We start from the raw sequence: 12129 nt of genomic DNA, 5'->3' as shown, positions 1-12129 counted from the left end.
TTCACTCCCTTTACATCCCTGTTATCTGTGCTAGGGATGGATTACTTCCTTTTTGCGGGTTGCTATTCAACAACTCATTTTGTTCTCACTATCACCAGTTGTCAGAAAAATGGGAGGGAGACAGGGCTCAAATTCATAAGTCACCAGAGTTTCTTGTCCTGGTCCTCAGCTTGCTTGCACTAAAAGCTGTCACTACATAACTGTTACAATAATGTTTTAAGTAATAAAGTGTTCACCAAACTAATGATCCAATTATATAATTATAAATCTGTGGTTATTCATAAATGTAAAATAAGAAAACATATAAATAATGCATTTAAAATGATACCAGGAATACAACAGCTTTTTTCTGACTTAACAGTGTTTGTTATATGAATATACAAGAGAATATACACTTAGGAAAGACTAAAACGGTATTCAAATATAATGTAATTTTACTCATAGACGATGTGAGCGTGTGTGTGTGTGTGTGTGAGAGAGAGTTCTGCATTTATTTTTACTCAGATATATATCCTCTCTCCATAATTAATTCTATCTGTAGAAAGTCAAAATCTATAAGGAAATAAGTTTTTCCTAAAATAATTTAGAAGCTGCTTCTTTAGAGCTATTAATTCTACATAGAGTTAAGGTTTTCTTTTTGCTGGATCAACAGTCTGTCTCCCTTCTCTGAAGAACAGAAATCTTCTGTAAAATTACATTGCTGTAACTCCCTGAGTTTATCTATTCCATATAGACTAGAGACTTTACATTAGCCATTATACTACAAATAAGGTTGAATATAAGAGCAATCTTATATTCAAAATTCAAAGTCTGGTACCTGATCATTTTTATCAGAAAATAGTTTCACTAAGGTAGTAATTTAGAAATTAATTAGGTAGAATATTTTATACTTTTATTATCAAGAATCTTAAATGCTAGCAAGCGTTGAAGTTGAGTAAGGCAAGAATATTTAGCATTTTCAGTGGCATCAGTTCAAACCAGAACATAAGATTATTTTAATGGATTTTTCACTCTAAGGCAATACATAAATGAGCAGAGTGGAATATTCTAGGGATTGACTAAGGGGAATATGGAATCCTGATGTACACAGCACATCAAACAAGCTCTTGATTACAAGAGCAGTAACTTGGGGAAGGAAAGACAAGACTAGTATGTTCATTAATTTGCATGAATTAGAGATAAATGAAAATATAAATTATTCTTATTTATGTATTGCCTCAATCTTTGCAAAGAGAATTGAGAGGCACTTAAAATATGGTGTGGAACAGATTTAAAGCCTGATATATAATGATCCTCAAATTATTGCTGAAAATCAGCAGTTAATTAAAAATGTAAGGTATGTTAAAGCTACACTGTTGTACATACTTGGAGAAGAAATATCATGAAGCAAGTTTGTTAATACTCATGTCAATAGCTTTGCATTTCTGCAGATTTCGTAATGTACATTTGCAGGGTATCTCTGATTCCATACAAGCACTGCTCATAATTAATTTTTCTCTTCTTATACCATTTTGTCTTCTAGTCTTGTCAATGCCACCATCAAGCTGTAGAACCTTAACCAAGAGCTTTGGCCTCCGTGCCAATCTACTTCATAGGCATTCTATAATAAATTAAATAATAAGAGAATTATTTGAAAAGTAAAATGCACTTGGCAGAAATAACATATCCCTATTGAAAGCTTAAGAACAACTCATTCTCACTGGATAAGGAGGATGGGTTGAAATGATCGTTTCTGAGAAGGCTGCAATTTAAAATGTGGAACATACTTGCCATCTTTTACAGCTCAGCAAATTGTTTCATGGCTAGTGCTACCCTAAAATAGCACATGGCTCAGCACTTAGTTCTGCCTTCCACGTGCCCTTCTTGCCAACTCATATTCTGAGCTAGAGAACATCTTACCTTTCTGTTCCTTGCTTTTAAATGTGTTTTCCTTAACAACAGAGGTCTTCAGTAGTATATAAATGAAAATGGAGAAGGCAAAAAAGTGCTGGAATTTGCCCAAAGCTCTTAACTCTATTTCCCAATGCTTGTTCTTTTTTTTTTTTTTTTTTTAACAGTAATGGAACTAAAACCAAAGTGATAGTTTTTTATTATAGTAAAGTGATAGTTTTCTTATTTAAAATAACAAAGTTTTTTTTACAAACTTGTTATATAAAAGATGTTTATGAAATGAAAAAATTGAGTGTGTCTCAGTGCTATTTTTTAATGCAATGAATGATATTCATGAAAAAGAACATCTGAATCTTTTGTTTTAAAAGACAGTGCAAGGTATAGTAAATTTATGGAGATACATCCTGATAAATTTGCATAATGAAATGAGGAGAGTGTATAATAATTTTTTTCTACAGTTATCCATCTAAGCATTGACTTGCTCGCATAGGCACAAAGGGAGATCTCAGTTACAGCAACAAAATAAACATGTTCCAGAGAGGTAATTCCCCTCATCTCCACCTTGCTGAATCATAAATTAAAGGGGGAATTTGGGATGATATAGAGAATGAATTTTATTTCACTGTCAGGCAGGTTTGATGTTCTAAGAGCAATGTAAAATTCTAGCATGATATAGTTAACATGATATGTTTACAGCATACCTTACTGAGAAAACATTTTTTCCTTTTTCCTTTTATTGTGATCTCTGTGGATCTTAAAACTAATTTTCATGGCAGCTACAGAAATGGCTGCCACAAAGTCAGTATTAATGTTAGTGTTTAATTACCAAAACTATTTTAGAAACAAAGAAGACAAAAAGTAGTATACACCTAAGAAGAATGCGAAAATGTATATCTTTGGTTCTAGATATATTTTCTGAATCAAAATTGCAAATAAAGGCTATGTAACATAGTTTTATCAATATATGTGAACAACATAGCAACATATATGATCAACATGTGAACAAATTTAAAATAAGCTATCTAGGATCACTTGCACCATCTTCATTTGATAAAGAGTTCAATTTAGTAAACATATGTTTAGGCATGTCTATGGTTAATCCATAGAATAGGACTTTTTTTTTTTTTGAAACGGAGTCTCGCTCTCTTGCTCAGGCTGGAGTACAATCGCTCAGGCTGGAGTACCATGGCATGATCTCGACTCACTACAAGCTCCGCCTACCGAGTTCACGCCATTCTCCTGCCTCAGCCTCCCTAGTAGCTGGGACTACAGGTGCCCACCACCATGCCCGGCTAATTTTTTGTATTTTTAGTAGAGACGGGGTATCACCACGTTAGCCAACATGATCTTGATCTCCTGACCTCGTGATCCACCTGCCTCGGCCTCCCAAAGTGCTGGGATTACAGGCGTGAGCCACCGCGCTCGACCACATTTTTTTTTAATGGAACCTCTTTGTTCGTATGACCGATTAACATAACACTAAAGCTCACTCTTCTAATTTCAGAACACTAAAGCATTCCTTCTTTGCTCCCAGTTGTAGGAACCTTGTACCTCTGAATGGCTTAACACAGAATATCATTTATTGGCAACAGAATCAAGCTTATTATAATCTGATGAAACTCACCTGGAACAGTAATTAGTTTTTTAAAACAGGAAAATATAGGCTTACACATTTTTCTAAAATTTTTTTTCTAGGAGAAATCCACAGCATATCAATGCAACACATTTTATCCTAAATTTTTCAAGAGATATTCTTTGCAATACCTGAAATAAAACTTCCTCCCTCCAATTCAAGTCTACTAGAAATTTTGTTTTATTTTGATTACCAGAGCCCTATATCAATACATATTACAGGAGAAAATAGACATATGAGGCTACATTTCTTAGCAATTCTTCTCATCTTCCATTGCAATTGCATTTTATAACAGTTTTTACCTTGCTGCTTTACAAATTTAGTGTTACTCTGTTCTAGACTCTTATGTTTCAAGTAATGTCCAACATAACATAATGTCCAACTCAATCCTTTGCTGAGTTCAATTAAACTTTCACAAGGGGGAGAGTACAGGTAACTTTTTATTCACAGAGCACCCCTTGAGTCTGGGTTTATTTACTACAACACTCAGGTGTGCTTCAAAATATTTCAGTGACATTTAATTGAAACCATCATAAGGAGACTTAAAAGAAAATGCCATAACACACACCTGAGAACTAAATACTTCTCAGTAACACAAACCTGAGAAGATTCAATACAGCCAGAGTAAGCATCTTTCAAGATTAACGGAGAAATCAAGAACAATTGCTTTTATTTTCATTTCTTGGGCAACCACAACACTAACTATTTCAACAAATGTGCCTTGTAATGCTAATGCTACCAGAGCTCATAAAGAGGCAATTTATTATTTTGAGTTTATTGTCCAATAACAATTCATCAGCTTTGGGGCTTAGTTCATTAGTTCACAGGGGTCCTTTTATTTGTTGAGGGTGATTTTAAAAGATGTTTTATAAAATTCCATAGTCTTTCATTTACATACTATCAAAGACCTGGAGACTTTGGCAGCTTTATTACTAAAAATTCAGCACAGACAAAAGGGAAAATAAATCACAAAGTAAATAAATAAAATAAAAAAAACAGGGCCAGGCGCAGTGGCTCACGCCTGTAATCCCAACACTTTGGGAGGCTGAGACAGGCAGATCACCTGAGGTCAGGAGTTTGAGACCAGCCGGGCCAATGTGGTGAAACCCTGTCTCTACTAAAAGTACAAAAATTAGCTGGGCATGGTGTCGCACACCTGTAATCCCAGCTACTCGGTAGGCTGAGGCAGGAGAATTGCTCGAACGCAGGAGGTGGAGGTTGCAGTGAGCCAAGATCTCACCACTGCACTCCAGCCTAGGAGACAGAGCAAGACTCCATCTCAAAAAAAAAAAGGAAAAGAGAAAACAGGTAATCCTATGCAAGTCTAGTGCTTAGTCATAAAATACCTATTTCCAATTCAAAACTCACACTCAGTTTTCTGTTTTTAAACCACTGTCATGCATACGCAAATGTAAATTCAGCCATGGGCTGGAAGACTGGCCAATATTAACTAAGGAAAAACTTATACTAAAAGCATTTGTGTGAACCTTATATTCACTTGCAAAGCTATTTGGCATAAAATAAGAGTTAGACAAATTACAAAAGAAAATATTAGAAGTCACAGGTCTCAACATAGAAGATTTAAGTAGCACAAATGTAACTAATTAATAACATCTGAAGTACATTCTCCCACAGGACTGATGACCATCTGGTTGACCTTGCCCTAGATCAACAGGGAAGGCAAATCTGTAAATCACTGTTTTACAAATGTTATCACTCCATTATTTCACCACAAGAAAAAGGGATGGAACATGAATGGGAGAAGAGACTCATTGTTCTATTCACCTTGAAATTGCCTATGATGCTTATTGCACCTGAAGTAACACGGGACTGAGTGGTTTCTTCTCAAGTTCCACCCAGAGAGAGACAGGCAGAGGACCAAGTTACAGTGATGGAGAAGAATTCAAGACAAAAGAGCCAGTAGGTAAAGTAATTACGAGAGAATCTAAAGGTACTTAGAGATATAAAACAAGTAATGCAAATGACCTCTGTCTGATACAACTTGAAACTATCTGAATTTCTGCAAAAACACCTTTCAGTTGCTGCTTTTTATTGGAAAACAGTAATAGAACTTTAGAAATATCAAGTAAAGGTATATGTCATATGTATTTAAATATATACTCTTAAATACATTAACCCCTTACAAAGCTCTACATTTTGATGTTGAGAATAAACTACTTTGGAGGAAACTTAAAAACCTACTTGGTACAAAAGTCAATGAGTCATCATTTGACTAATGAGAAACTTTAAACAATAATAAATTTGGAACAGGCATTTCAAGCAGGTACACTGTGAAATCTCCTAAGAAAACTGTATTGAACCAAGGTTTAAAACTTGTACATTTTGACAACTGTTTTCGCCTGATACTTTCCCTATAACTTGCCTATGTAGTTCATTGTAGGAATGTTTAAAATTATTGAGTTACAAATCATGGAATTTTATTAGATGTATTCTCACTGTTGATACATCTCTTTTAAACAGTATTCAAAACAAGTGATTTTCTATCTCTCTGATTATTTGTTCTGTTTTTCTCTCACTTCCTAAGAGTACCAGTAATACACCTGAGAAGAACAAAATATCAGGAATTACAGAACTTTGAGATCAACAACTCATGTCATATTCTACATAAGTTACAAATCAAGGCAAGTCTTATTCTGCAAGAATCTGTTTTGAGTTTGAGAGCATTTAAAATATTAGGCATATATTATATTAAATCCCATCATTACTTCTAGTCACTGTATAGCAGAGCTGTCACTGTCTTACTTACTTCTAGTCACTGTATAGCAGAGCTGTCACTGTCTTACATAGTTCTGAAGTTTGGTTCTAAAAGATTATACTATGTAATTTCCTTCTGTAAAATATGAATTGCAATTGCCTTTTCAAATACAGAATTGGTTCATTATCTCTAGTGACATACTTTTTCTTAATATTTACATAATTTGGATTAATTTTCATGTAATGGAAAAGAAAGCAGGTAGAGACATCTAATCTATTAGATCACTCCATCTCTACATATTCTAGGAAAAATACAGAAAATAGAGGGGAAATTGCACTACTTCTTAATGCCCTTTCTCTTTTATTTGAAAAGGTATTTCATAGTTCTAACTTGGGAGGAAAAGTGTGGGTAGTCTGTAAGATGCTTTAGTAATTAAGGGGCTAGAAAGGATACTTCAAAGGGTCTGTTTTTCCATTCTTCACAACTTAACTGCATAGCTATGGGTTTTAAGGGGAAATGCCTCGCATAGAGGCTAAGGAAGCAATCAGAAGCTCACACATTCTAAGTTCCAAATATGGCTCCTTCGGTGCTTATGACAACCTTGGGGAAAGCACTGGTGACTTAAAAAGAAAAAAAAGAGGTATTTGACTGGCAAGTGTCAGTCATTCTGCTATTTGAAATTTGAGGCCAGGCGTGGCGGCTCACCTCGGGAAGCCGAGGCGGGCAGATCACAAGGTCAGGAGATCAAGACCATCCTGGCCAACATGGTGAAATCCCGTCTCTACTAAAAATACAAAAATTAGCTCGGTGCGGTGGCACATGCCTGTAATCCCAGCTACTGGGTAGGCTGAGGAAGGAGAATGGCTTGAAGCTGGGAGGTGGAGATTGCAGTGAGCCGATATCGTGTCACTGCACTCCAACCTGGTGACAGAGTGAGACTCTGTCTCAAAAAAAAAAAAAAAAAAAGGAATTTGAGACAAAGTTTCAGAGACACTCTGCTATAGGAAGGTCTGAGAATATATTGTTTATCAAATGAAAGAAAAAGTATTTGCAATGACACTAAAGTTTATGCAGACAGAGTTGGAAGAAGTAATAAAATTATAAATGACCTTGATTGGCAGGATGGTGTTCCTCATCCATGTCTTCCTCCATCTGTCCAATTAGTATGGGTTACTTGACTAACCAAATTCATTCATCTGTAAGTCCTTTGAACTATATACATTAAAGCTCATGCAAACCATTCCCTCAGAAGACCTTGCACCTTTTATGTTTGTGAAAATCTGAAATCACACCCATTTCCCTAAGCTTCTGAGAACATTTGTATACAACAACAATCAAAAGCATATTTCCAATTATTCTTTTAGGTCCTTTTCAATTAATTAGGCGACTATGCCAATCTCAGGAAATCCTTGTGGAAAAAGAAGAAACACCATTAGAACAACACATGGAGTAACCAGTTTTGAGACTAATGCCCAAAAAATTAATTGGGAGAATTTTTTAGTAATTGAACCTGCATAGCTCTTTCTGCTGCTGAGGATTAGCACAAAGGGGCAATTTCTTAACATTACCAGGTGAATAGTAAGATCAAAGATGCTAGGCTTTGAGCTCGTGCCCATCTCCCCTGTGAGTACACAGGCAAGCACAGAAGAATTATTTTACAAAAAGCAACATATACTATAAGCATTTTCATAAATACCTCAAATCCAACAGAGGGTTTTTTCTATTAACCAATCATTTAAAATAGCTATTGTCCTCCAAAAAGCGGCCCAGTAAATATTTTTAAAATTAATATCCAGTAATATTTTATACTCTTAATTTCTGAATCTGGATAAGGAAAAAAACAAAACTTAAAATAACATTTTTCCCAGAGTGTTTATCAACTCTCTTACCATCAAATGTTAAATAAACTCTTGCTTGGGGCTGGGAAGATCCTTTTACACAGATAGAACAAATAAATACTCCAACCAACACGCAAATTGTCCGGAATGCCATTTCTTCAGATATGCAAGTTAATATCCAAGGGAAAATACCTTTAGGAGAGAGATAACAAGTTTGTTATATGTCATTTCACATTTTAGGAGTAGGAAAAAACAGCAATCTAGACAAAACACCCTATTCACAAAAGAACCATCTGAACTTTTACAGTAATGCAAACAGTAGGAGGTGCTGTGTCTTTGCTTCTCAGATGTGAAAATGTGGATTTGATTCATTTGTGTCTGGAAGTCTTTGCAACAAGAGAAACTTTCATCTTCCAGCAAATTGATGCTACCATCAAAACAGAACAAAGCAGTGAGGAAAAACACTGATACCCAAAGGAAAGTCCAATATTTTAACGGATCTTCTCTCTAGAAATCCATTACATTAAAAAGACTTGAATAGAATTGAGCTAAAAGACTATTACTGGATGAGAACTCTTTCCCCTACTAACATAACAGCAGCAGCAAAATCTCACATGAGCGTTCATGTGTACCTACTCACTTCTATAGTCATTAGCTCTTTTGGAGTAATTGTCTCTGGAAATGGTGTTTCCTTACATAAATCTATGTGTGCTGAATCCTGGATCACTAAAGTCACTGGAATCAGTTATCTGCCATTTTATCCAGATGACCAACAGGCAGTTGTTAAATGATGCAGATGAGGTAACCATGGACTAGTGCCAAATTCAAACCAATGACCTAGTGGTGAGCAATCCAGTGAGCCATGTATCCACCAATGCATATTTTAAATAAATCAACCAGAATGTGGGCTGCCAAAATTCCCAAAGATAAATCAAAGAGACAGGTGTCACTGCTTGAAACTATAGATATAAAATTACTATACTATTAACTATTATCTGAAGCCCAAGGAAGACCAGATAATGTGTTACCATAAACCTACAGGAGGTCTAGTGGCTACATCATGTAAAATAAACTCAGGACCATTAAAGAAACACAATCATTTTGCTTCTACCATAATTATACAATAAAATGACCCAAGAGTCCAATAAAGAAATTCATTTTTACAGGTTACAACAATGCTGGTCTTCATTATTTGGCTTTTCAAATTAAAATTTCATAGTCAAAATTATTAATTTGTAAGAACCACTAACAACTGAAAAAGACACTTCATTAATACAGAATAAAAAGAATTAAACGGAATATGCAATTTTAAAGAAAAATTGTAAGTAGATTTCCTAGGTGGTGCATATGTTATGAGAGTTACAAATGAAATTGTATGCTTCTTTTACCACACAGATGGAGGAAACTCTAGAGATGTTTGTGTTGGTAATTTTCAAAAGAAACAGTTTCTTCCTGCTTCCACAACCTCTTCACCCTGTCATCCCTAAATTAACTTAGAAGGAAACTGATTTTATGGGTGACTTTCCCTCAGGAATTTGCCCCTTGGTTCTGTTGACTTCATAGTTAAAGCCAAAAGAAAAAACTATTAATATGCCTAACCTGTTATGTTTACTGAGCAAGTTGATATTATTTACACATTTTTTTTTTTTTTTTTTTGCTTATTGGTATCTTACCTTATATGTTTCTTCCAAAGGTACATATACAACCAATTGCAAAGAATACTGGGGGATACAACGGCAGGTGAAACGAAGATAGTCTACAGGGCAATTTGATTTACATACTACCTAGTGATGAGGAGTGAGAGACTGAAAGCCAAGTGTCTTAAATACGCCCCCGCCTCCCCAACAGTATCTTACAACTTCTTCCCTTTAACTCAGACACAGACGTTCCTCTTGGTGTTTTCACCTCTGCTGATCGCAAACTAGTAACACATAAGAAAAGAATTCTCTTATCTCCTCTGGAGCAATTTTGCCTTTGAAGGCACTGTAATACTCAACTTGAAACTCTCCGCAGGTGTCACCGCCTAAAGAAACAACTCGAGCAGTGCTCTCAGCAAGGGGAAAGCTTCCCTGACAAACCGCGTGTGTTCTTAAGAAAATGTCCAGGCTTGAGCATAGCAATGTATGAAAAATCAATATACAGGCCAAAAAAGTTATACTTTGCTAAATCCGTAATGCGGAAAAAGACCAATTTAGCTTACCGAGGTTGGAAGAAATCAGCACGGAAAAGTCATCAGTTTGCTACCGGGGTTGGATCCGCTTGTGTCTCCCAGCCCTTTTTCCAGACGACCTTATTTTCTAGCACGTCGCAAAGGTGAAATTCTTTCTTCCTGGTCCTCTGAGTTTCTTTGTAAAGGAATCTCAGCGCTGCAGTGCCGCGGCACCCGGAGCTCTTCTCCGCGTCGCGCAATCAAGCACCTCGGAGTGAATGGAAAGTGGCCGGACGCCGGGGGCGAGCGCTCTTGGTGTCCGATTACAGCGCCGCGGCGCGCGGCTCCGGCTGCCCCGGCGCGCCGCCCAGCAGGCTCGCATCACCGCCGCGCAGCCCCGGCCGCATCTCCGCCAGCCGCGAGGCCCCACCCCGAGCGCGCCCGCGAGAGCGTGGCAGGGAGCCGCGGGGGCGGGCCGGGCGGGGCCGACCCTTAGAGCCCGCGGTTGGCCAGATGCAGGAATGCGCGGCCGCAGGCTGGAGCCCTAGCTCCGCAACTCTGCTGGTTTCGCAGTCAGCGGCAGAGTGAGCAACTTGCTGGGTGCGCTTCACGGTTTTTGTTGCCGGCGGCTCTTGAACTTACACAGGCTTTGCCTGCCCGTAAATATCAAAGTGCAAAGCAGTTGTGGTTTTTTATTTTTGCCAGGGAAGGATCACTGCAGCCTTTTAAAGCAAAGAGATGCGTTTTTAACAGAACATGAGTTTTGTCCTTATTCTGCTGCGTTTTCTGTTTTTTTTTTTTTTTGGAGAGGGAGTCTCACTCTGTTGCCAGGCTGGAGTGCAGTTCAGTGGTGTGATCATGGCTCACTGCAACCTCCGCCTCCCGGGTTCAAGCGATTCTCCTGCCTCAGCCTCCTGAATAGCTGGGACTACAGGCTCCCACCACCACGCCCAGCTAATTTTTGTATTTTTAGTAAGAAACGGGGTTTCACAGTGTTGGCCAGGATGGTCTGGATCTCTTGACCTAATGGACCGCCCGCCTCAGCTGCCCAAAGTGCTGCGATTACAGGCGTGAGCCACCGCGCCGGGCCTCTGCTGCGTATTTTCTAAAACAGGTCAAGATAAACGACAATCTTGTTGCACAAGTGTATCCTTTTAATGGGTATTGTTTCCTATTGAGTTTCCTTAATGCCCTGAAGGCAGTAATTCTGTTGACCACTCCACGTTGACTCATATCCAGTACGTTCGCCCCCACTATACTCCCAAACATAATTACACGAGGAAATTATTGGACAATTATATGTTGAGAGGCTGTTCTGAGTTATGCCAACAGATTGCCATAACCACACAGCTACAGAAATACATTAGAGGTATATTTCCAGCATTACTTTCAGGTACACTCGTTAAACTCTGGAACTGACTTTGATGTTTAAGTGAAAATTACTTCTCCGGACCACAATAAACTAGATGTTTAAACATCGGGAGAAATGAGCTTTGATCCCCATAAAACAAGCAGGCACTTGCTTAAAATCACTGTGGGCCACAGCCCAGCAGATATCACTCTACAGAAGGAACGTGGAGTGTAATATCTCCACCTAATACCTGACAATTCACATAATGAAACAGAATCATTAAATTCTTATAAACTGTATCATAGAAAACACCTCTGGGGGTGCAAAATCATTGCTCAGTGGGAAAGTTGAATGAAATCTCAGGTAGGAGGAAGAGGTGAGTGAGACACATCTTTCATGTGTCTGGGGCCCACTTCTTGTGTTCAGTAAACACACACATGTCTCAGACTCACGCTGCATAGTACGAAGGATCAAGTCAAATAATGCAAATTTAAGAGTTCAAAAATACTATTCCAGGGCTAATATTATCTCCAAACGTTAAAAAATTAATAT

The 12129-nt window shown here is 37.6% G+C and overlaps 1 protein-coding gene across 1 annotated transcript in view; it reads right to left on the bottom strand.

The window, feature by feature from the left end:
- SEMA3C (semaphorin 3C) overlaps window positions 1–10502 on the bottom strand; it is a 180037-nt gene extending 169535 nt beyond the window's left edge. The window contains 2 exon segments of the mRNA NM_001131434.2: window positions 8129–8269; window positions 10278–10502. Of these exon segments, the coding sequence (NP_001124906.1) occupies window positions 8129–8231 (103 nt within the window). The 5' untranslated portion in view covers window positions 8232–8269; window positions 10278–10502.
- Window positions 10503–12129: the final 1627 nt, after the last annotated feature.

Source organism: Pongo abelii, chromosome 6 (assembly GCF_028885655.2).
Source record: "Pongo abelii isolate AG06213 chromosome 6, NHGRI_mPonAbe1-v2.0_pri, whole genome shotgun sequence".
Taxonomy (NCBI): Eukaryota; Metazoa; Chordata; class Mammalia; order Primates; family Hominidae; genus Pongo; species Pongo abelii.
Note: the sequence above shows the minus strand (reverse complement) of the source record. Positions and strands in the feature narration are given on the sequence as shown.